This window comes from Narcine bancroftii, chromosome 2 (genome assembly GCF_036971445.1).
Source record: "Narcine bancroftii isolate sNarBan1 chromosome 2, sNarBan1.hap1, whole genome shotgun sequence".
Lineage (NCBI taxonomy): Eukaryota > Metazoa > Chordata > Chondrichthyes > Torpediniformes > Narcinidae > Narcine > Narcine bancroftii.
Window position 1 is genome coordinate 217,680,982 of NC_091470.1, and position 24,761 is coordinate 217,705,742.

General features: G+C 40.6%; 1 protein-coding gene across 5 annotated transcripts in view; it reads right to left on the reverse strand.

The window, feature by feature from the left end:
* The window catches only part of LOC138755078 (regulator of G-protein signaling 22-like), a 207,447-nt gene that overhangs the window by 157,809 nt on the left and 24,877 nt on the right, over positions 1 to 24,761 (reverse strand). For 4 of the 5 annotated variants that reach the window (XM_069920294.1, XM_069920297.1, XM_069920295.1 and 1 more), the window contains 3 exons: positions 13,488 to 13,709; positions 7,777 to 7,862; positions 2,438 to 2,603 (listed from right to left, as the gene is read on the reverse strand). In XM_069920294.1, the coding sequence (XP_069776395.1) occupies positions 2,438 to 2,603; positions 7,777 to 7,862; positions 13,488 to 13,709 (474 nt within the window). The remainder of the gene's footprint in view (positions 1 to 2,437; positions 2,604 to 7,776; positions 7,863 to 13,487; positions 13,710 to 24,761) is intronic. The other variant, XM_069920296.1, reaches the window with a different exon arrangement.

The window sequence follows — 24,761 nt, forward strand, 5'->3', positions numbered from 1 at the left end:
TTAGCAAAAAAGGTTGATTATTTGGAGAATCAATCTTGACAGAACAACGTGAAAATTGTTGGTTTGCCAGAAGGCATAGAAGGACCAGATCCAAGAAAATTTTTTACTGAATGGATTCCACGAGTGTTAGGACAGGATAAATTCCCTGAAGGTTTAATACTGGAACGTGCTTATAGAGTTTTAAGAAGAAAATCTTTTTCAGGACAGAATCCAAGATCTGTTTTGATCCGTTGTTTAAACTATTGTGACAGAGAGACAATTTTACATACGGCTATTAGAAATGCCCAGCAAAATAGATCTCCTTTGATGGTTCAGAATAATCCTGTTTTCTTCTATCAAGATTTGAGTCAAGAAATTATGTTTCAACGACGCGAATTTAATTCTGTGAAAGAACGGTTGTGGAAAAAAAGACATAAGGGAACATTTAGGTATTCTGCAGTACTGAAGATTTTTTAGGATGGAAATTAGCCAAAGTTCTTTGACAATCCTAAAGAGGTTATGGACTTTGCTCAGTCTCTACCAATCATGCAGTTTCAGGAACGATGTAGTCCTTCAAGGTCTCCAAAGAGAGTAGAGATGTAAAGTGGGATCCAGTTTTTTAAAAGAAATGGAAGCATGTTCCCTTATGAATGTTCCCTTATGTCTTTTTTTCCACAACCGTTCTTTCACAGAATTAAATTCGCGTCATTGAAACATAATTTCTTGACTCAAATCTTGATAGAAGAAAACAGGATTATTCTGAACCAGCAAAGGAGATCTATTTTGCTGGGCATTTCTAATAGCCGTACGTAAAATTGTCTCTCTGTCACAATAGTTTAAACAACGGATCAGAACAGGTCTTGGATTATGTCCTGAAAAAGATTTTCTTCTTAAAACTCTATGAGCATGTTCCAGTATTAAACCTTCAGGGAATTTATCCTGTCCTAACACTCGTGGAATCCATTCAGTAAAAAATTTTCTTGGATCTGGTCCTTCTATGCCTTCTGACAAACCAACAATCTTCAAGTTGTTCCGTCTAGATTGATTCTCCAAATAATCAACCTTTTTTGCTAAATTTTTATTTTGGATCTGCAATGTTTCAATTATTCTATTTTCATCTTGCAGTTGATCCTGTGCATCGACTAAACCTTGATCACACATTTCAAATCTTTCAATGGTTTCAAGCTTAAAAGCTCCATTAATGACTTCCACCATCGCATTAATCTTGGAAATAAACAGGTTCACAAAATTAGCTAAGTGACTCAATAGAGAATACATCTTATCTTCAAGATCCTTAACAAACACTTCAACAGAAGTAGATTCAGGCATAATGGGGTCTTGCTGTTCCTTCTGTCTCTTCCCTTAATTTAGTATCTTTTTTAGCAGTTTTTCTTTGTATAAAAATTCCTCTCAAAGTCCCCCCAGCAATGCTAGGAGACTGAAGATCAGGATTATCTTTAAGCCAAATCTCTTTAATCATCTTCACTGAATCGATGTCTGGAAAAACCGTTGTAATTGAAGATGCATTTTGCAGTGCAGTCGAATGACAGCTCTTTAACTCTCCAGCTGGTGGCGCCCCAGCTGATTCAACTGTCAAAGTCTCAGTAACAGCACTCACAGTGGCCGTTGTATGAAATACTGGCACCCGGCCAGCCCTTTGTTCTGAAAGCTGCTGAATGCGACCTTCAGAGAGCCTTACCGGTATAAAACGGAGTTTCAATGCCGAATTCTGTACGTCTTCTTCTGGATCCATTCTACGCTGAGTCCTGGCTTCTTGTAAACAAGCAGACCCAGACAATTTCGGAAAATGTAGTTTTTTTAACAGTCTGTTGATGTTTTCTTTTACCTTTTTTTTTTGCATATAAACCACTAGGCACTGATCCAGCACCTCTTATTATTTATAAACTTTTAAAAGAACTTTAACGGGCACTTAAAGACAAAACAATAAATCAGAGTCAGGAGAGGTCTTGAAGGCACGTCTGTTCCCTACGCCATCTTGCCACGCCCCCGCTTAAGGTGGTATGTGAGTGGAAAGAAAAAGTTTGCAAACCACTGCTTTAGTCATACCTAATTGACTCGTTATGTGCACGGTTTTATTTCTAAAGGAAATGGGCCAATAACAATTTTTTTCAAGCAAAGTATTTCAGTAACAATTGGGTCTAGAGCAGTGATTCTCAGCCTTCCCTTCCCACTCACATCCCACCTTAAGCAATCCCTCACTAATCACAGACAACCCATGGCATAGGGATTACTTAAAGTGGTATGTAAGTGGAAAGAAAAAGTTTGAAAACCACTGCTATTAGGTCCAGTTGATTTGTTGGCTTTTAGTCACTAATTTAGCTTCCCTCATACTTTTCTATTCGTAATGGTGAAGAATTCCAGTTGTGGCATCAATGAGCAATGGAGGAAGAGAAAAATGCCTCTTTGCACACTGGTGTCACCTCACTTTGATCTTTACCTCTCCAAGGCAAATATACAATTTTTTCATGGCATCGTCATCCTTGTTTTCAATTATAGGTGCAGGTATCCCCTCTGTTTCAAAATGCCATGGGATATGCGATTGATCCAATTGTGGTATCCCAGGGCCAGTGTTGCAATCCAACTGAGACAACAGCTTGGCAAGTCTGCATTAGATAACAGGGAAAATATTTCAGGTTACAGATATGCAACTTCATCCTTTACAACACAAGTATGAATAACCTATGAAAGTTAATCCAATCACATTAATCACACAGAGAACATGAAACAACTCAGATTTGTAATGGAGCTAATAAGAACAAATAGCATTGCATGATCAGTTGCTCTGCATCAACTCATATTCTGAATGAGTGACAAAAGTTTGAAACTGTTTCAACTTTCTGATCCAATTGGAGAAAAACACGATGGTGTTATTAACTACCAAAATAATGTTTGCTTCTGGCTCTGACTCGTAACACAGAAAGAGGACTTCCAGCCTGCCATTTCTGCAGTGGTTCTTTGACAAGACCATTTACGTTTCTTCGCACAAAGTTTTTTTGTCCATAATTGTCCAAACTATACTTGAATTTATATATTTTTAAAATGTATACATACTGCACGGTAACAGGTCATTTTGGCCCATAAGCCCATGCTGCCCAATTACACAAACAACCCGCCACTTTTGAACAATGGGAGGAAACCGGAGCCCCCGGGAAAAACCTTTGCCGACACGGGGAGAACGTACAAACTCCTTACAGACAGCAGTGGGATTCGAACCCTGGTCCCGATCACAGGCTGTAATGGTGTGCCACTAACTGCTACACCACGCTTCATCATGGAAATTGTCCAACATCTGTTTAAGATTAGTTATTCCTCCAAAACTTCTCTCTCCATTTCAGATACAGCATTTCAGATCATCAGCGCAGGAGATGTTGGGGAGGAGGGATGGAATTTGCAGAGAACAGAAATAAATAATTGGGCAATGACGAGTTAAAGTTGAATGAACCAGTGGAAATGCTGGGTAAGAAAGGATGGCAAATAAAATAAGGACGGTAAATCATTTTAAAACATGGCCAATTGAGTACAAGCGACATTATGGTTGATCAGGGTGCAGAAATTTTCCTTCAGGGAACTAACAAATCACTGACAAGGATCCAAGATACAGAATAAAATTCACTCTCACAAAATTTATGTGGAGAGAAAATTAATAAATAAAAATAAAATATGAAAGGTACAACAAATTTTGTCTGCATTTATTTTTTCAACTCTCATTCCTTGATGCATGCACAGATTACTTTTTGTGTATCTAGGAATGAAACCCCTCCATGTAGTGTGGGTCACTTGTAATCGAAGGAGATGGCCATCCATAACCTCGGTGAAGAAGGTTTTACAGTAATAAGGCAAAAGGCAAGGCTTTACCTGAAAATATTTCTCAAGATTCTTTTATTGTCATTAATAAAACTGGTGTAATATTACATGAAATTTCATTTAGTCTAAGGCAAGCAAAGATACACCATCCACAGAAATTGCCCAGTGCCCCTTACAGTCAGAGAAAGAGAAGCAAAAGAAAGTCCCTTTCAGAGTCACTAAATGTTCGTGGATTTATCTCCAGCACTCTCATTGCTTCTGCAGTCACACAGACTTCAGTCCAAACCAACAGCAACCCACGCTCCAAGTCCAAACCTATGACACAATCAGCAAGAATTCAGCATCTTTGGCATCCTATCGCATCCTGCTTCCGATACCTAGTATCCCTTCAGCCAGTCTGGGGCGAGTCCTTTGACCACAGTAGCCAGCAGCCCGCAGCCTGTGAGGGTTCCTCACCTCGAGTCACCAACTGCCTGTGTGTTCTTCAGGCTCAGAGCCCCTCACTGGTCTCCATCCCTTAAGGTCATCTCTGCTTCTCCTTCTCAAATGGGAGGTGTTCATTTGGATGGGAGGTGTTCTCCCCATTTTCTGGTCAGTCCTCTGCTTTCCATGGGTTTGTAACCCCTCAAGGCTGCTGCATAATAAAGACGGCACCATCTTGGGACAAGACCTCGCAGTAGCAGGATTTTAAAATAAACCACTGTGATCTCCTTTCACAGGCCATTTAAAGGCTGCATGGAGCCATTGGTAGTTGGACTGGGCAGTATTTGTGTCTCCACTCCCCACTCTTTGTGGGTCTGCATCAGAAGCAGTGCTGCCATTGCAGTTCCGGCAGCACCACCAAGAGCAGTCAAATTATTGATTATTTGTATTTATCTAATGATCACAATTATCACAAAAATGAGCTTTTATGCACATGGAGCGTACCCAATTGTCATCCCCTAAAGGTGACAAGAGAGAAATAGACCCCACCATCTCCGCTGTGATACTGAAGACGTGTGCTTCAGAACCATCTGTACCTTCCGCCAAGCTGTTCTTGGAAGGTTACAACACACATTTGCACTTGAAAGGGTGGAAAATTACCAACAAATGTTGCTGGTCTGAAAAAGTAACAAAACCATGCCAATTACTGCTTCATAGGTCCTACCTATGACTTTGGGCAAGGTAATGGAAAAATTTGGTTAAAGTGTCATCAGTGGACACTTATTCAGATAAAGAATATGAACTGGTGCTCATTTGACTTCTCACAATACGGTCTTTTGCCAAAATGGCAATAGGGAAAAACTGCAGATGCAAGTTGGAATGACCACCTTGCATACAACATTAAGGAGCTTTTGTAAATAAGAAATCAATGGGAATTCAAGCTCAAGTTCATTATCATCCGATTGTACAAGTGCGAACTGATAAAGCAGCATCCTCTAGTGTCCTTGCACAAAAGCAGACATCCAGACAGATAAACACACACAGACAAATGATACATGTGCAGTACGGAAAAACATATGTAAAAATAAATAAATATTGTTAAATAGTTAGTAGGTTTTCAGAGGGTTTGTATGAGAAAATCATCATTCAGCAGTCTCACTGCCCACGGGAAGAAGCTGTTTCTTATCCTTGTCGTTCCGGCACTGATACTCCTGTATCTCTCTCCCAACGGGAGTAGCTGGAAGATGCTGTGTGTGGGGAGGTAGGGGTCCTCAATGATTTTGCGAGCCCTCTTCGAACAACAATCCCAGTAGATCACGTTGGGTAGAGGGGTGGGCGGAGGAAGAGCCCCAATGATCCTCTCTGCCACTCTTACGGTCCTTTGGATTGCCCTCAAATCCAATCCTCTACAGCAGCTGTGTTGCAGCCACCCAGGAAGCTCTTAATAGATCTCCTGAAGGAAGTTGACAGGATGGTGAAAATCAAGAGCAAACTCTCCAGGGAAGTTTACAAAGGAAGGTGATTCTGACCATTCATCAAAGATCTCAATCATAGTCATTGGGTCCCATTTAGTGGCAATCATTTATCCACCATAGGTGAAGATGATCACTAGTGATTGCATAGTTTTCCATTTGGAACCTTTCAGAAAAGGATCATGAATGTCACACAGAACATGCTCAGACTTCCTCTCCTTATTTAACATGCACACAATGCATGTGCCAGGGAAATAGTCACCTCCAACAGTGTCAGTGCATTAGGATGGGCTTTAGGTTTCAGAATCTTTGAAGGCTTTGCCACATTTGATCCACTTGCCCCTGTGCAGGAACAGAGAGCACCAGTAGGCCAGCTGTGAAGGATGCACACAAACAAGGAACCCACCCAGGCTTCTAATCTCCAGTTTGTGAGAACCAGACATCAGAAATGTGATTCGAGAGGGTGCTGAGAGCAAGGAGAGCTCCTGAAGGATCTTGGCGCTGAAGGCCTCTTCCTCACATCAGAGGATTGGATCAGGGCTCGGGTTGTGATGGTTTGAACTGGGCTGGAGTCTTGTGTGGCTGCAGAGGCTGTGGGAGTGCTGGAGGTAAATCTTGGTGACTTTGAGGGTCTCTCTTTTGCTTCTCTTTCTCTGACTGCAGAAGGGGAGCTGGGCAATGCTAATGCTAAATCTTTGTCTGCCTTCTGGTAATCTAAAGACAATGTGTGAAATATTACAATTCCGTTTTATTGCATGACAATAAATAGCATCAGATCTAAGCTGGTGGGTGTATGTGGGTGATATGTTCTAACACCTGGAGTGGAGTTGGCACCATCAATCTCTTTTTGGCCATCTTCTTTCTATTGAATCTGACTCTCTTCAGAAGTGGGACTTGAGGGAAAACAGAGATGTCTTCAAATCCCTGATCTTGTTTGTCAATAAGCACAAGCTTGAGAACATACCAGGAATAAAAATGGAAACGCTAATACTTGAGCCTGAAAGATTACTTTCATCAAACTCTCAATGGAACATTACATTTCTGACAGGTTGCTTTCGATTTTTTTCCTAAGATAACTATAGAAAGAAATAGCAGAGGCACAACTAGGGATTTGGAGCAGAAGTAATGTTTCATCCCTAATGTCGAAGTACTCGAGATGGCAGAGGTCGACAGCATCGAGTCCACGCTGCTGAAGATCCAGCTGCACTGGGTGGGTCACGTCTCCAGAATGGAGGACCATCGCCTTCCCAAGATCGTGTTATAAGGCGAGCTCTCCACTGGCCACCGTGACAGAGGTGCACCAAAGAAAAGGTACAAGGACTGCCTAAAGAAATCTCTTGGTGCCTGCCACATTGACCACCGCCAGTGGGCTGATATCGCCTCAAACCGTGCATCTTGGCGCCTCACAATTTGGCGGGCAGCAACCTCCTTTGAAGAAGACCGCAGAGCCCACCTCACTGACAATAGACAAAGGAGGAAAGACCCAACCCCAACCAACCAATTTTCCCCTGCAGCCGCTGCAACCGTGTCTGCCTGTCCCGCATCGGACTTGTCAGCCACAAACGAGCCTGCAGCTGACGTGGACTTTTACCCCCTCCATAAATCTTCATCCGCGAAGCCAAGCCAAAGAAAGAATGTTGGTGTTATATTTAAGTGAAGAAGTAGTCCATGTCACAGTGGTAAGAAAGTAGAGTGATAGGAAACCAAATAGAAAACAAATTTAGAAAATGAAATATAATAATGGCTAGATTTCACAAATTAATGGAAAGACTGAGACATGGAAGGAGGCAATTTGGTCCATCAAGGCTTGTCTTAGTCTTTTCCTGCAAACCCTTCCTTTTCAAGGTGAATGGGCATTTGCAAGATGATCATTTTCTGGGCTATGAGGGAAGAGAGTGGGAATAGAATAGATGGCAATGCTCTTATAGGCATTGGGAGAGTTTTGATGAAATGCTGCAGCAATTCTTCAGTATTATTACTTCATCCTCTAACACTGCATCTTTGTGCATGAAATAATAAACATGCACTAGGAGGGGAAAAAGTCAATATAAGGAAAACGTATCGTTTCAGTATTTACCTGTACTCAAAATAACAGTCACTCTTCAGGAAGGCTGGGAGTCTTTCACTTCTTATCCATGAAACACCTTGCTCCCGATCCAGGCACTATAATTGATAAACATAATGCGAATTTTCATTAGTTTTTTTCTGTTAATCACATTATAATTCCTCTAAATAACGAGTTACATTTAAATGAAAGATCAGATTTAATTAAAATCCAGAGAAAACTGAAGAAATATGCAGTGGAACTCTGCACAAATCTCCGGTCTATAGATTTAGCAATTTTTAAGTAAAATTACAGTCTCTGACCAGTGGAACATCACTCTGACAAATCAAAGACTTACACTATTTGATTATAATTTCATAAACAATATCACCATTAAAAGCAGTCCTCGCTTTTGAATTTAATGCTTTAACCAATGCTTTGTGTGAAATCAGTGGTTAATTTTTTCACAAATTTAGAGCCCTTGCAGAAGAGGAATCCAAGATTTTCCAAGTCTGAATTTGCCTGATGACCCAATAAATGATGATCGCGTGACCTCAGAAAGTTACATTCCGGAATCTATTCGACGCCACAATTTAAAAGGAGTAACAGCGAATGCACTCCCTGGGAAGACTTAGGTGGCCAAGACTCCCAGCCACCATTATGTCATCTTTCTATAGTTCATTCAAGAGCATCCTGGCCAGCTGCATCACCGTTTGGTATGTTTGCTGTAGAGAATTGGTTCAGAGGTTAATCCAAATGACTGTGAGAGCAGCAGAGATGATCACTGGGGTCTCCCTCCCTCACCCCATTGGCACGATCTACCAGGATTGTTGTCTGCAGAGGGTGCACAAAATCGTTGAGGACCCCTATCACCCTGCAGACAGTATCTTCCAGCTGCTCCTGTCGGGAAAGAGATACAGGAATATCAGAGCCAGTGCCACCAGGCTGAGAAACTTCTTCTTCCCACAGGCAGTGAGACTGATGAACAATTAAATGAACTGCTCATACGAACCCTCCAAAATTCTACTATTTATGAAAAACATTTATTTATTTTTACATATGCATATATAAATACTTGCATGTTTGCCTGCTTTTCACCAAGAACTACAGAATGCTGTTCTGTTGGGTTGTATTTGTGTTATCAGATAATAAATTTGAACTTTAAACAATTTTCTATACTTGCCTTGCTATTTTATACAAACTATTCACCTTTAACTCATTATCACTTATTATTTGTGCCCTTTGAATGTAACACTGCATTTCTCACAATTAAATATGGCCCGAGGCAGATACATTCATCTAATCGAGGGAATAAACCTTTCACTGCTACTCCCCACTTCCTGTTACCCAACCAATTTCATACCTGCTTCTATTCAAGCTTGTTAAATGATAACTCTTGACAGCTCAAGCACATTGCATCAACTTCCTCATTGTCCAAAACAAAAAAAAACTCCATGAAGCTTGGTATGATTTGCCTTTGTTAAAATGATGTTGGCTTTCCCTTGTTAATTCCAAAGGTGGGGAGTCTAGGACAAGAGGGCTTAACTTCAGGATTGAAGGGCACCCATTTGGGAGGTGTGGCATAATGCCGTAGGAGGATGATGTGGAAAATGCCTCTCCTGACAGAATGAATTAATACCCGAATTTTTAAAAATTTTCTTAACTTTAATTGTTTATAACTCAGCTTCTAAGAGGTGTAAGAAAATGGCTACGAGAAAAGCTAAATCTCAAACTTCAAAAAAACCGACTACAACTGAAGTAACTTTGTTAGAAGATCCACCTTGAAGACAGCCACCAATTTTAGTTCCTCTCCAGCCCAGGGCAACGTAGACTTCGCGGGTTCAAATTCAGACTCCAGTTCTGCCCTCTCGGTGAACTAGGGAGGGTAGCGCTGGAGCACACAAAAAACTTGTTGAGTCGGCTCCAGAGCCAGCACACATGCGCGCTGTTGAGGGAACAGAGGACCCGACATCAACAGCGGTGGCTGGATATACGCGGGCTAAACAAAAAGCCCGATCGGATTTTCAGCCTCTGACAACCTCCACAGAGGAAGAGAAAGAAGAATTGGAGGGAGAGGAAGAAAGCTTTGTGCAGCAATCTCAAGAAGAAACAGAAGATGATCGATGCAGGTGATCAAGATGTCCAAGATAAAGTGGGTGCATATTATGCTACCCCAACTCCTCTTGACCGACAGGTTTTTGAAAAAATCTTTGAAAAAATGTATTTAATTAGTAAAAAAATGGATGCCAAATTTGCTGAGGTTAAAGCTGACATTACAAATCAATTGGAAGTGAATAAAGAAGAAATAACTGCAATAAAAACAGATGTGACAAAATGTAATAAATCTGTGAATAAAATTAAAACAAAAGTTCAAAAAATTGAAGATTTTCATGATTGTCCTATGAATGTGAAACAATGTAAAGATACAATTAACAAAATTGAAGATTATTTTACAGCCTAGGAAGTTGTGAAAAAGAATTTATTGCAAAAAGTTGATAAACTGGAGAATCAAAGCAGAAGGGAGAATGTGAAAATTGTTGGACTGCCTGAAGATTTTGAAGGCAATCATCAAAATTCTCTAATCTCAATATTTCAGGTATCCACTTTTGAAAAAAATCAGAGAATTTTCCAAATGGTTTGGAGCTTGACAGGGCACATTCAGCTCTAAGGAAAAAAACGTATCCAGGGCAACCGCCACGCTCTGTCTTGATGAAATGTTTATGTTATCAAGACAGAAAAATGATTTTAAAAATGGCAGTCTAAAGGGCAAAGGAACAACAAGGCTCTTTGGTAATTCAGAATAATAGAGTATTTTTCTACGCAGATCTGAGTAATGAAATTGTCAAAAGAAGGAAAGAATTCAATCCAGCTAAATCTGTTTTGTGGAACAAGGGTTATAAATTTGCATTTTGTTACCCAGCAGTCCTTAAAGTTTTTTTTATGGACAATCGCAATCCCAATTTTTTTTCTAATGAATTTGAAGCTCTGGAGTTTGCTAATTCACTATCCAACATCAAGCAAAATGATGGTTCTTCATCTGTATTTCAAAAAGAAGGAGATCAAGAAAGGAAGAGGGAAGAGATTTCATCTGGGGGGCTACAGACTGAAGTTCAAGTTGAAATTGATGAAGATCAAGCTAATCGAGACCTTGAAGAAGCATACCATACCTGATTGACTAAAGTTTAACTATGATACACTGTTTGGGGGCGGGGGGTGGATTTCTTTTCTGAGGCTTCGTGCCACTAGTGGCGAGGGCCACTTCTCGTTAAACAAGGGAGTTAGTGCTGACCTAATCAGTGGTTTTGGGTTTTTTTTTCCCTCTTTTAAAATTATTTATAGTTTCTTGCTTTCTTAAAAATAAATTAAAAAAAAACAGAAGTGCACTCATTTAAAACAGAGATGCAGAGGAATTTCTTCTAACAGAGAGTGGTGAACCTCTGGAATTTGCTGCCATGGGTGGCTGTGAAGGCCAGGTTGTTGGGTGTATAAGGCAGAGATTGATAGGTATCTGAATAGTCAAGGAGTCAAAGATTATGAGGAGAAGCCAGGAGAGTGGGGCTGAGAGGAAGAATGGATCAGCTCAAGATGGAATGGCAGTCAGACTCAACGTGCCCAATAGCTCCTATATCTTATGGTCTTATCCACATGACACCTATTTAAGTTTCCTGATTATTAAATCTTGAATTTTCCCCATTAATGAGGTGAAACTGATTGGTGTGTTTATAGCAATTTATCCACTTTAATGTCATTGCTATTCTGGGACCTCCTCCACCAACTGTTAGCCCAACCAGATCTTTATTGTATATCTAATTGCTTAGATTCTGGCAAAATAGTCTTCCTTAATAAAGTTTGAAGTACTCACTTCTTAACTCAAACATACTCTCTGCATCAAGGGTTTTGTATATCTCTGTAAATTTGATTTATAAATTTCCTCCAGCCAACAGCATACAAAGGAGAGACGCAGAGGATGGTGGAACTTGAACCGAACAACAAGCTTCTAGAGGAACTTAGTGGGCCGAGCAGCATCAGTGGGAGGAAAATGTTTAACATTTTAGACCAAGCCCTTCATTAAGACGATCATCTCGAGGCTGAAAGAGCGACCATTCTTTTTTCACTCACAGACGGTGCTCAGCCTGCTGAATTCGTCCAGCAAATTGCCTACAGGTTAGTTCCAAAAGTGTAATCCACCTCTATGGTGTCTTAACCTAAATTGTAGATTCTCCTCTTGATGTTCCAGGACAGATTCTCTCTCCAGAACAGCAACATTCTCTAAAGACAAGGCTAGCAACATCTCTCCTGCCAAATTGCACCCCATTCTTTATGATGTTCCTGAAGGAGATGGTAGTAAAGAAAGAGTGACTGGTATAATCACTCTGCGCAATGAGTGTTTGTGGTGGCATACAAGATATTGCTCTGTGACAGAGTATTTTGAGGTGGTTTGGGAGGAATTGCTAGAGCAGCTTGCACACAAACACATTTTAACACTCAGAATATTTGCAGGACTTTTGCAGAGTGCTTTTTGCAAAAGTATCAACATACAGCTTGCCAAGGACAGCACGTGATTTTTGCAGGCAGAGACAGAACAGTTTTGCTCTGAGAGAGGGAGGGAGTGAGAGAGAAAGAGTCACAGAAATCAGTTCCAGACGGTCAAGCTGGCAAACTTTGGAAAGCTGCCTGGTCAAAGGAGAGGACTGGTGGTCTGAAAGATGACCTGAAAGAAAGAGGATCATCTGGAGAACCCTGAAGGGGGAAAGTTTCATCAGCATGACTGATTGAGAAGAAATCAGTTGCAGATGTCCTGGAAAAGGAATCTCTCTCTCTCTGAAAACCAGCAAGAACCCTCCTGAGTGGTAACTATTTGCCTGTTAAGCATCAAAGATTGGTGAACGTTGTAAATGCTAACTTCTGTGCACAGTACAAGAAATGCCTGCCACTAGCGAGATTGGACTGTGATCCAAAGAACTTTTCTAATCTTAAATATACATGACACACACCTGCGCTTAGTATTAGAGGGGGAATTAAATGGGTTAGGTAGGCTAAGTAAGTAGGTTAAGTAATAAGCTAAAATTTAATTCTGTTTTCTTGTTTAATTATAATTAAAAACTACTTTTGTTTAAGTAACCCTGTGTTGTGGTGCATATCTATTGCTGCTGGTGTTTGGGGTCCTCTGGACTCCATAACAGCTCTCTCCTGCAGTGAACCAGAGGTAACATTTTCTTCCAGCTGCTCTTCCTGTTTGGGCTTACCCTCATTGCTGGTCATCACAATGTTCTTAAATATCGTCTACTCAAAAGTTTTATTATAATTTAACACAACTGAGCGACACAGTTAGCACAGCGCCATGGATTCTAATCCGGCGTTGCATGTAAGGAGTTTGAACGTTCTCCCTGTGTCCATGTGGGTTTCCTCCAGTTGCCTCCCACCCTTCTAAAACATATGGGATTTGTAGGTTAATTGGGTGTAAATGGGTGGCATGGGCTCATGGGCTGGAAAGGCCTTTTAACGTACTGCATGTCTAAATTAAACTAACATGCCATTTCCTTTTTATGACGAATTGGAAAGAAGTGACAGGCCACACAACACCTAAAGCTGAAATTTCAAGTATATTGAGTGAGGGTTAAATTCAGATCACTATTGAAAGAAATTATAAATGACTTTCTTCTGAATGTGTGACATTTACAATGATTTTTGTTTCAACAGATTATACTCAAAAGCAATAATTATATGATGAATCATCTACAAACCTCTACAGTAAATTTGTCATCAAATTTCTGTTCCTGAGCAGTGCTATTTTGTTTACTTGTAGGACTCTGCTTCGCTGCCTTAATCGTCACATTGTAGAAGGGGTCACTAGATGTGTAAGCTTGCACCAAACCTTTCAGCTGCTCCAAAAGATTTTTCTCAGCATTGTCAACAATTTCAAAAATCTGTCTTTCTTTGTTATACCAAAATCGCTTTGGAAAACTCTGAAACAAGAAGAGAATATATGTTTATGTATCCAAAGGCAGAAATTAATTCTCATCCATACAAGATGCCATCTCACTACAGAAAGTTGTGAACTTGGCCATCGCCATCGTGGACATTAATCTTCACTCCTTCGGGGATATCTACAAGAGGTAGTGTCTTGAAAAAGCAGCCTCTATCCTCAAGGACCTTCATCACCCAGGCCATGCCCTCTTCACACTGCTACCATCAGCAAAGAGGTTCAGGAGTCCGAACACTAATACAGAATGGTCCAAAACCAGCTTCTTCCCCTCTACCGTCAGATTTCTGACTGGACAATGATCCACAGACACCACTCACTTTTCTCTTCCTCAGTACTAATTTATTTCTTAAATGTAATTTATACCAATTTTACATCTGTAATGCTGTTGCATAACAATAAATTTCGAGACACATGATTATGTCAATAAATTCTGATTCTGGATTGATCTGGAGACTTCATGAATTAAAGGATAATTTGCTCTCACCAATGACATATTATCTGATGGCTTTTTTTTGCCAAGTTGGCGTACGGCTGAATGTTAGGTGGGAAGGGAGGGATTGTAGGGAATGGGGTACATTAAGACCCCTAACATTTTACTGAAGATTAAAAAAGGTACCAGGGATTCCTTACCTGAAGAAAAATAAGAAAGAATAAATGTTCCCCAATCACCAGAAATAAAATGATAGAAAGCACAATGCAGGGTCTTTTGTCTCAGAATGGGGTCTTTTGGACAGAATCAGAGTCTGAAAATTGATGTGGAAGGCAGGAGGATTTATGGAGATTGACAATGCAGTGTTGTTTGAGCAACTAATTCCTTCCTGCTTGACCACAGTGCTATTAGCCAAATGAGAAAGGAGTGTGATGAAAAAGTACACAACTTAGCAGTTAGAATGGGCAAAGTAAAAAAGAGACAAGAAAGCAGTGCCCAATGAAAACAGAAGCCAAGACAAATCTCAGGACAAAAACAATATTGCCCCTCAATTTATAAATGTAGGTATCTAAACTCATGAAGAGCGTGGAAAAAATGAGTGCTCAAATTCTTTTTCCACCAGAGAAGCCAATTCATGAACTAGCGAGCATAGGTTTAAGGTGAGGAATCTGAAGGGCAATCTTTTTTACTCAGATAGTAGTCTGCTTCTGAGCTGCCATAGGAAACTGTAGTAACAATGAATGAACTGCTCATACAAAACCCTCTGAGACTGTGCTATTTATTAAAAATTATTTATTTATTTTGTGCATGTAGAAATGCCCTGCTTATGTATCGTTTGTCTGTATGTGTATATGTCTCTCTGTGTCTAACGTCTGTATGTGTGTTTGCCCGGAGAACACAGTTTTGTCGGGTTGTACAATCAGATGAGAATAAACTTGAACACGAACATGAAAAATTGAGGTTCAAAAGACAATTGTACAGTTATTACAAATAGGAAAGGTTGAGAAGGTTATGGAGCAAATGCAGACAAAAAGTAGTAGCCCAGAATAAAAGTGAGAAGAATAACACATGTTTCATCCAGGTAAGTTGCAGCCATCCAGTACTGAACTTGCCATCTTTGGGGGACTCGCTCTTTGTTTTCTGCCTGTGTTGAATGCCAGTCATCCATCTGTAACATTAGCTCAGTATTTCTCACTCATTTAGTCATGCCTGGTCTCTTGGGGATCTCCCACAGCTTTTCTTTAACAACATGCAATATAGCATGTGTACTATATTGTGTGCATTAACAATGAGACAGAATACAGGGAGGGGATTCTAGTTGCATAACAGCCTCTCTCACATCAATATGCCGAAGAAGATGATCATTGACTTCAGGTAGGTGAGGAGAGTCCTCACCTCTGTCCACATTACTGGTGCTGAAGTTGAAAGAGTGCTAGCTTCCAGTTCTGAGGAATAAATATCTCTATTGACCTGACACAAGGACATTGCCGCAACAGTCAAGAAATGTCTCTACTTTCCAAGAAGGTAAAGATAGTGCAGCATGCATCCCCACCCCCATCACCTCTGTTACTCAACAATTTCAGCAGCTGTCCATCAAAAACATACTTGCTTTCCTACTGCTTGGGAAAGTGGCCAATATAAGCAAAGGCCCATGACACCCCAGACACACTCTCATTCTCCTCTTCCCATTGGGGAGGTCTTATGAGTATGAAAGCATACATCAACAAGCTTAAAGAGTTTCTTCCCTGCAGCCATCAGGTTCCTCAATGAACCTCACAACAGTGCTCTCACACTGCCCTTGCTTGGTGCTAATTGATCTTCCTTTTCTATACTCTGTAAATTATGCCTTTTAGAGAGATGTGTGTAATGCTGTCTGTAGAAGAACCTTTTTCATTATCCTAGGCATTTTAGGATAAATAAACTTATCAAACTTCACTAACTTGTCCAAACAAAGATTGAGAAAAACCAGCTAGGAACTCAGATGCCTGATGGCGTGAATGTCAAAATATAATCAAGATGATTCCAAAGGTAACCTCAAGGTTTGGTTCCTTCCACAGCCACTCTGAAGGATGGAGATGGAATCCAGCCAAGCGGATTGGGTTAGAATCGAGATGATTCCAAAGGTAACCTTAAGGTTTGGTTCCTTTCATAGCCACTGTGCAGGATGGAGATGGAATCCAGCCATGCGGATTGGGAATCCTTCATTGAAAGGAGATTCTAACAAACACTTGGCACATTTGTTGATTCCCAACACAAGATGCCAACCTCTTCATATTTCACCTCCATTTACCACCAGAGTATGAAAACATAGCTACATAATCCTACAAGTATGTGAGTGTGAACATTTCATCACCCAGTCTTGAATAAGAGGTTGGGCCTGAAACATTGACCATTCTTTCTTTCCTAATGATGCTGCTTGACCTGCTAAATTCCTCTAGATTCCAGTATCAGCAATGTCCTGTGTCTATGTGACATAAAGTGAGTTAAGGCATTTGCTCACATGCAGTGCTTATACATGCAGAGGGCAATCAGTTCATCTGCAGAACTCTCTGTAAACAAAGAAGCTGCTGACATCTTTACTCCTGTATTCATATCTGAACTGTTGTGTAATGGACAATCACCACCTTGAGAAGTGTCAGGTGATACTTCCATCAAACGATAGAGCCAGAGAACATCACAGCACAGAAACAAGTCCCTTCCCTGAAAAAGCACATAACTGGACCTCCACCTGGATGGACAGATAATGTGCCAGAGAGACATCAGCCTAGCCTTGAACACTTCAAAATCTAACTGTCATATTTTTTTCTTTTTAAAATATTTTATTGATCTTTACAAGAAGGCATTAAACTAAAAACAAAAATCTACAAAATTTGATTTGGACTCTCTTGAAAAATTAAAAACTTTTGATTCAAGAAAATGCCAGACTTGAAAATATCTAAAAAACTGAGATTTGGATCGTGTTGAATGGAAATTTTGTTTAGAGTATTGGAAAAATTTAATTTTGGCCCATTTTTTTTTTAAGAGGTTGGGTTAAGGCTTTTTTGCGGGACCTACAGCAAGCAAGGTGTTAATGAATGGTCAGATTTCAAAATCCTTTAATTTATCTCATTCTACAAGACAAGGTTGCCCTCTTTCACCTGTTTTATTTACTTTAGTGATTGAACCTTTAGCTCAGGCGGTTCGACAAGCTTTAGGTATTAGGGGAAATAGAGTGAAGGAAAATGAATATAAAATTTGTCTATTTGCAGATGATATTTTGATATACTTAACTAATTCAAAGGTTTCATTGAAGTCTTTACAGGATTTATTGAATAAACATGGTAAATTATCGAGATATAAGGTTAATTGGGAAAAGAGTTAGGAAGATTATGAAGATTGTAGACAAATTAATAAATTAAGATGGTCAAATAAAATTTTTAAAAGTGATTGGATACAATAGAATTTGAGAGAAAAATTAGGAAATGTGAAATGTTTGCTAAATTGTGCCCAAATTCTCAGAATATTTAAATGGGATCATTGATTGATTTAGTTGTAAATAGAAGAGAAGAGCCAAGAAATGCTGAATTAGAAAGATTTGAGGGGGTGGGGGGGGGGGTGGAATTTCAGCTCCATTTATAGCCAAAATGAGCAGTCAGAATGATTATGAAAGAAGGACCTAAACGTAAGACTTTGTATATTGACTGCACAGAACAGTCGAATCTAAAGTTAGGTAGAGTCATTCCTCCATCTTTGAAGGAAAACTTTATTAATGTGAGGATGCTTACGCTTCCATATGTATGACAATATGGCCGAGTCAAGTAAGTAAAAAAAATGAATTAGGATCAAACAGATTGAAAAAGATAAAAATGTAGGCAAAATATTTATTTTAATAGAATTTATATGGCCAACTCGAGTTGTAGACAAAGGTGACCATTGGGACAGGGAATGTTTCACTTATTTAAACATAGCAAGATAATTCTCCTTAAAAAGATGCTTATTTGTAATTGTAGTACCAAGGTAGGTAAACTGATTTTTAACAAATTTAAAAGGGAAAATCACTGCACGACTGCAGAAAAATTCAATGGAAGAAGTTCACTTTAATGCATATTCCAAGAATTGACTAAATTGTGAAAGCCATTGTATAATTATGGGGAAAGGAGATAATTGGATTCGAAATATAAAATAAGAGATCATCTACAGAGATCATCTACAGAAAGAGTAACCTTATGTTCAATCCCTTTCTGCCATTTCCCCAAAATGTCCTCGCACTCACGAAATGCAATTGCCAATGGTTCAAATAATAAAGAGCTTAATGGGCGTCCTTGATGTGTGCCACGTTGCAGATTATAAACTAACCATCATCTTAGTTCACAAGGACGATTCCAGGAATGAAAGGGTTATCAAATGAGGGCATTTGAAGGCACTTGGCCTGTACTCATTGGAATTTAGGAGAAAGAAGGGAGATCTCATTGAAACATTTGAAAGGACTGAAAGGTGTCTGCTTAGAACAGAGAAGAATAGGAATTTCTTTATCCAGAGGTTGGTGAATCTGTGGTATTTGTGGCCACAGGTGGTTGTGATGCATTTAAGGCAGAGATTGATAGGTTCTTGATTAGCAGGGCATCAAAGGTTGTGGGGAGAAGGCCGGACAGTGGGGTTGAGTGGGAAAATGGATCTGCTCACGGTTAAATGGGGAGGCATTCTCCTTGGGCTGAAAAGCCTATTTCTCTTCCTATGATGTAGGGGCCCCAGAGTAATGCAGATGCATGTACTTTCCCCTCCCTCCCAAACCAACTCTCCCAAGTCCATTCAGGTACCAAATCTGAATTCATCTGACTTCATTAGTCCATTGGTACCTGGAATCGCTCCCTGTACAACACATGTTAGCTGTCCCTCGTGGTTCCAATCTAGAAACTGGTGCTTCATTGCTAGAGGCACAATTTTCTTCATCACGCTCATCATCCTCCTTTACTTCCACTAATTTCTCCCCATTCTTCATTCATCAGGACTGCCTTGGTGGTTGGGGTTGGGGGAGAAATAATGAGAGGAGACAGAAAATAACGGACCTTGCCAGCAAAGGAAAATTGGAGGAGAGCTCACGACCGAGGCTGCAGCCAAGCAACCATGACCCAGAAGCATACTTTTGATTAATGTACAGTGGTTGGATACATCTGGAGGCATGGATACATTTAGGCACGTTTAGTGTAGTGGTTAGCATGACACTATTGCAACGCCAGCGACCGGGTTCAAATCCAACACTGTAGGCAGTTTATACATTCTCCCCGTGTCTGTGTGTGTTTTCCCTGGGTGCTCAAGTTTCCTCCCACCCACCAAAACATACATGGCTGGAATCAGCTTCTACTGTGCTATAAATAAATTTTTTTAAATGGTGGTAGGAAGAAACAGAGAACCTTAGTGTGCATGCTAAAAATCCTTGGAAAAAAAAAACAACACAGGATGAAAAGGTGGTTAAGAAGGGATAATAGTATACTCCATTATCCACACATCTGCTCTGGCCCCCTCCGCCACAAGGACAGGATTCCCCTCCCGTCCTCACCTTCCACCCCACCATCTTCCATCATTTACACCACATACAACATGATCCCTCCACCAGGCACATCTTTTCCTCTCCTCCCCTCCCCTCTCCGCCTACCACAGAGACTACTCCCTCTGTGACTTCCTTGTACGCTCTTCCTTTCTGACCAATCACCCCCTTGGTACCTACCCATATGACCGCAGAATGCTACACTTATGCCCACGCTTTCTCCTTCACCAACATTTAGGGCCCCTGGCAGTTCTTCCAAATGAAGTCACATCTTGTGAATTTACTGCCCCCGGTGCTCCTGCTGTGCCCTCCATCAGAGACTGGCACAGACTGGGAGAGGGTTTCATTGAGCACCTTTGCACTGTCTGTTTCAATAACAGGAATCTCCCATGCCAACATGTCTGTCCATGGTCTCAGGCATTGTCACACTGAGACCACTTGGAAATTTAAGGAACAACACCTCAAATTCCCCCTGGGCACTGTCCAACCAGATGACATTAACATCTTTCCTTTTGCGCCCCCTTGCCAATCCCCCCCATGTCTGCCTCCACCGTCTCCTTTCCTCTAACTCTGCCTCTCTTTTCCTTTACCTCTGTCTTCTTTCATCTAGATCTACATTCACAGAGCCACTCCCTCCCCTGATCAATTTCTTCTCCTTTCCTATCCATGTCCAATTATGGCCTCTTGCCTCTGCTCCTCTCCCTGCCTCTTCTTCACTCCGCCCTCAGCCTTTTTATCCAGGCACCTGTCTGCTTTTAAATAATTTCTTGAAGAAGGGTTCAGGCTCGAAACATTGGTTATATACCTTTATCTCCTCCGGATGCTGCAGAAGTATTTATACAATCACAGCATCTGCAGACTTTCATGTGGGGTTTTATCTATTATAATATACTTACTTTCATCAACTGGGACAATAGTAACAATAATGCTTTGCTACAACATTGGTTGAACCACAACTGGATGCATTTAGCTGGGGGGGGGGGGGGTGTGTGTGTGTGTGCGTGTGTGCGTGTGTGTGTGTGTGTGTGTGTGTGTGTGTGTGTGTGTGTGCGTGTGTGCGTGTGTGTGCGCGCGCATAGGCAATTCACCAGGCTGTTGTCTGGAGTGGAGCATTTCAGATAAATGGGAAAAGAGTTTGATTTCTTTGGAATGGATAAGGGTTAGGGGAGACATGATTGAGGTAAATAAAATTGAGGGGACGAGTTAAGGTAAGTAGTGTCAGACATTCCTCTTTAGCAGAAGTATTTAAAAGCAGAGGGCACAAGTCTTCAGTAAGTATGGATCTAAAGGCGAATTGAAGTCGTCTCGGTTCACCTAGGATGATTGATATCTGGAACACACGCCCGAGGAGATGCTAGAGGACAATATAATTCCAACATTTAACATGGACTAGGTTGACTTGTCACTCCATGGTAATGAAGCCCATGGAATGGTTGTGGGAAAATGGGTGTCTGTCTGATGGGCTTATTGCGCTGACTCTCTTGTTAACATGTATCTCTGGCAGGTTTCAGCAGGTCTCACATCTGGAATTTAATTAATTTAATGTTACTTTAGAAATACAGCATTTCTTCTGCACTCATGTGACCAATTAACCTACTAACCCTGTACATGTTTGGAACATGGGAGGAAACCAGTGGACCCAGAAGAAACCCACACAGACCCAGGAGTGGGGGGGGGGGTGGGGAGAACATATTAATTCCTTACCGACAGTGCCAGAAACGAACCCGGGTCACTCGTATTGTGCAAATTGTGACATGATTTGTGCTCCCCCTTTCTTTTGGCCTCTGTTCTTCCAGCCACAGAGAGACTGCTCTTCTCTAGCTTGGTCAATGGGACCTGCTCTTCCATCCACAGTGAATAACCCACTATTATTTATTATCTCGCTGTACTTTTTAAAAAATCTTTGCTCCATAGACAGGGAAGATTCTTTCCTGGTAGAGATGGCGTTGGCTCCTCTTCTGTGCACCTGATCACTTTCCTTGCCAGTCCTGGCATACAGGACTTTCTCCTGTCATGACCTTATTCACAGAACTCTCAAGAATGCATGATTTCAGTCCTTTCCGTCAATAGCCTTCCCCATCTCCATTGCATCTAGAGAGCAACAACACACACGATGCCTGCTGTGCAAGTATTTCTTCACAGAATGTTACCTTTCTGACTGTCACATAGTTAAGAGGCAGTTTGAAATTGATATTGGTTCTATCAGGACCCAAAAAGGTCAGGATTTAAGACATTTGTAAATTATAGGAGCAAATTAGAAAAACCTTGCAGAGTTGATGCTCAAAACAAAGAGTGATTTATTAAAACTGATGCACATCAGGAGACCAGTCAAAAGTGATCACCTGAGTATGATTTTGGTACAGGTTTTATACTCTCAATGGACACAATTACAGAAACTTAATTAACTTAGTTTGACTGTTTTGATGACCAAACGGGAGTTACAAAGATCTAGTTTCTGGCAAGGTAAAGATGGATTAATGAATAGGATGCTTTAAGTTTAACTTAGTTAACAATCGATCTAAGTTTCTATTTACAACAATGGTGCATGTTATAATTGTAACTTACTTCACAAAAAATCCAATTTCCTATTAACAGCAATTTTTGTGGCCTCTGTCAGTCGGGGTCGACCATGGGTACTGCGCCTTTAGTAGTAGCTGGAGTGGCCTCTCTAGGGCACAAGCCAGGGCAGAGCTGATATGTTGCCCATACATTGGGGACCCACCCCCCCCTCTCCATACTAATGACAGGTCCAAAGGAATAACAACAGTTGATTCAGTTTGGTATCAGCAATATCGCAGGAGTTGCGGAGCCGGTGCTGATAACAGCAGTCAGTCGCCTTCGAGACTCCGACTCTGATTTTTCCTCAAGGTTTACTCCCAAAGCCTTTTACGTGAGCAAGTATAGCCACAAGGCAGCAGAGGTTTGAAATAGGAGTTTTCTCTCTCCTTGGTGAGTTACCATCCATTGATAACGAGTCCCATCTCCCGGAGCAACTTGCTTCAAGGCGCCAGTGGCCTGCCTTTGCCCCTTCTCCTGTCACGTGAAGGCCAGGAGTTAGACTCAGTTGTCAGGGGCTGGTTGAGATGCATGCCATGAAGAGTAGCAGTGGGAGCTCATCCCTACTATCACCCTTCAGCTATGACAACAAATTGTCGAACATGGGAGCCATCATTTCTGCATTCAATGGTTCTACTCTTCACCATGACTTCAGTTCCCTGTTACCACATTAGCACAGTCCATATCCTTCTTTACAAGGTTCATCCCTCACATCTCTTTCCCCTACAATATAAACCATCTGTTTCACATCTGCTTGGAGCCAACAAGGAATTGGAAAATAAATGAAACAAATATGTTTGTCATCACAGAAAATGATACTGTAACCTTTCTAACAACAGTGGAGAACAGGTCAAGAGTGAGTGAGGAGCTCAAAGAAATCTATACAGTAAAACCCCTGTGTTACGAGCCCAGATGACCCCAAAACCCAGCAGCAATAGATATTCACCAAGACAAATGGTTACTTAAACAAAAGTTGCTTTGAGTTATCTTTAAACATGAAAATAGAATCACATTTTAACTTAACTTAACTAACCTAACTTAACCTCTCTTCTAATTCTAAGCACACATGTATGTAATGTGTGTGTAAGTTCAGAAAGGTTCTTTGGTTCACAGTCCAATCTCACTTCTCATTCCTCAAAGTTCACTGGTTGCAGGCATTTCTTATACTGTGCACAGAATTTAACATTTATAAAGTTCACCAGGCTTTGGTGCTTAAAAGATAAATGGTTACTGCTTAGGAAAGTTCTTGTTGGTTTTCAGAGAAACTTACCCCTTCAGGATTCTCAAGATAACCTCTTTCTTTCATCTCACCACAGAGTTCCTTTTTGTTTCTCTTATTCCAAGTGAAACATTAGACAGCTAGTCCTCTCCTCTTACATGAACCATAAAGGGGGGCGTGGCAAGATGGCGTAAGGAACAGACGTGCCTTCCAGTCCTCTCCTGACTCTAACTTATTGTTTTGTCTTTAAGTGCCCGTTAAAACTTTTTAAAAAAGTTTATAAATAGTATGAGATGTTGAATTAATACCTAATGGTACATTTGTTAAAAAAAAAGTAAAAGGAAACATCAGCAGATTGTTAAAAAATTATATTTTCCGAAATTATCTGAGCCTGCTTGTTTACAAAAAGCCACAACTCAGCGTGAAATGGATCCAGGAAAACAAGCGAAGAATTCGGCCTTGGAGCTCCGTTCTGATTCCGTAAGTCTTTCTGAAAGTCGTTTTCAGCTGCCTTTAGAACAAAGGGCTGGCCGGATGCCAGTATTTCAAACAACATCTACTGAGACTTTGCTGAATTAGCTGGGGCGCCACCAGTTGGAGAGTTAAAGTGTTGTTATTTGACTGCTAAACCACCAGTTATATCAGCTCTTCCAGATACTGACGTAACAAAGCTTTTAAAGGAGGTTTGGATCAAAGATAATCCTGATCATCAGCCTCCTGATACTTCTGGGGGGTCTGTGGCAGGGGCTCTTACACGGAGTCAAACTGCAAGAAAAGCTACTAAATTAAAAGAAGGGATAGAAGGTCCTCTGATTCCACAAGAACAGCAGAATCCCACCATGTCTGGATCTACTGATGTTGATATACTTTTCAAGAGTCTTGAACATAAGATATTTTCTTCAATGATGCATTTAGGTGATTCTATGAATAATCTTACTTCTAAGATTAATGCATTGGTGGATGTCAATACTCAACAGATGGCTGATTATGGAGCTTTTAAAGTTGAAACTATTGAAAGACTTGAGATGTGTGATCAAGGATTAACTGATGTACAAGATCAATTGCAAGATTTGAATAAAACAATTGAAACGTTACAGATTCAGAATAAAAATTTAGCAAAAAAGGTTGATTATTTGGAGAACCAATCCAGACGGAATAATGTGAAAATTGTCGGCTTGCCAGAAGGCATAGAAGGGCCAGATCCAAGAAAATTTTTCACTGAATGGATTCCACAAGTGTTGGGACAAGATAAGTTTTCTGAAGGTTTAATATTGGAACGGGCTCACAGAGCTTTGAGAAGGAG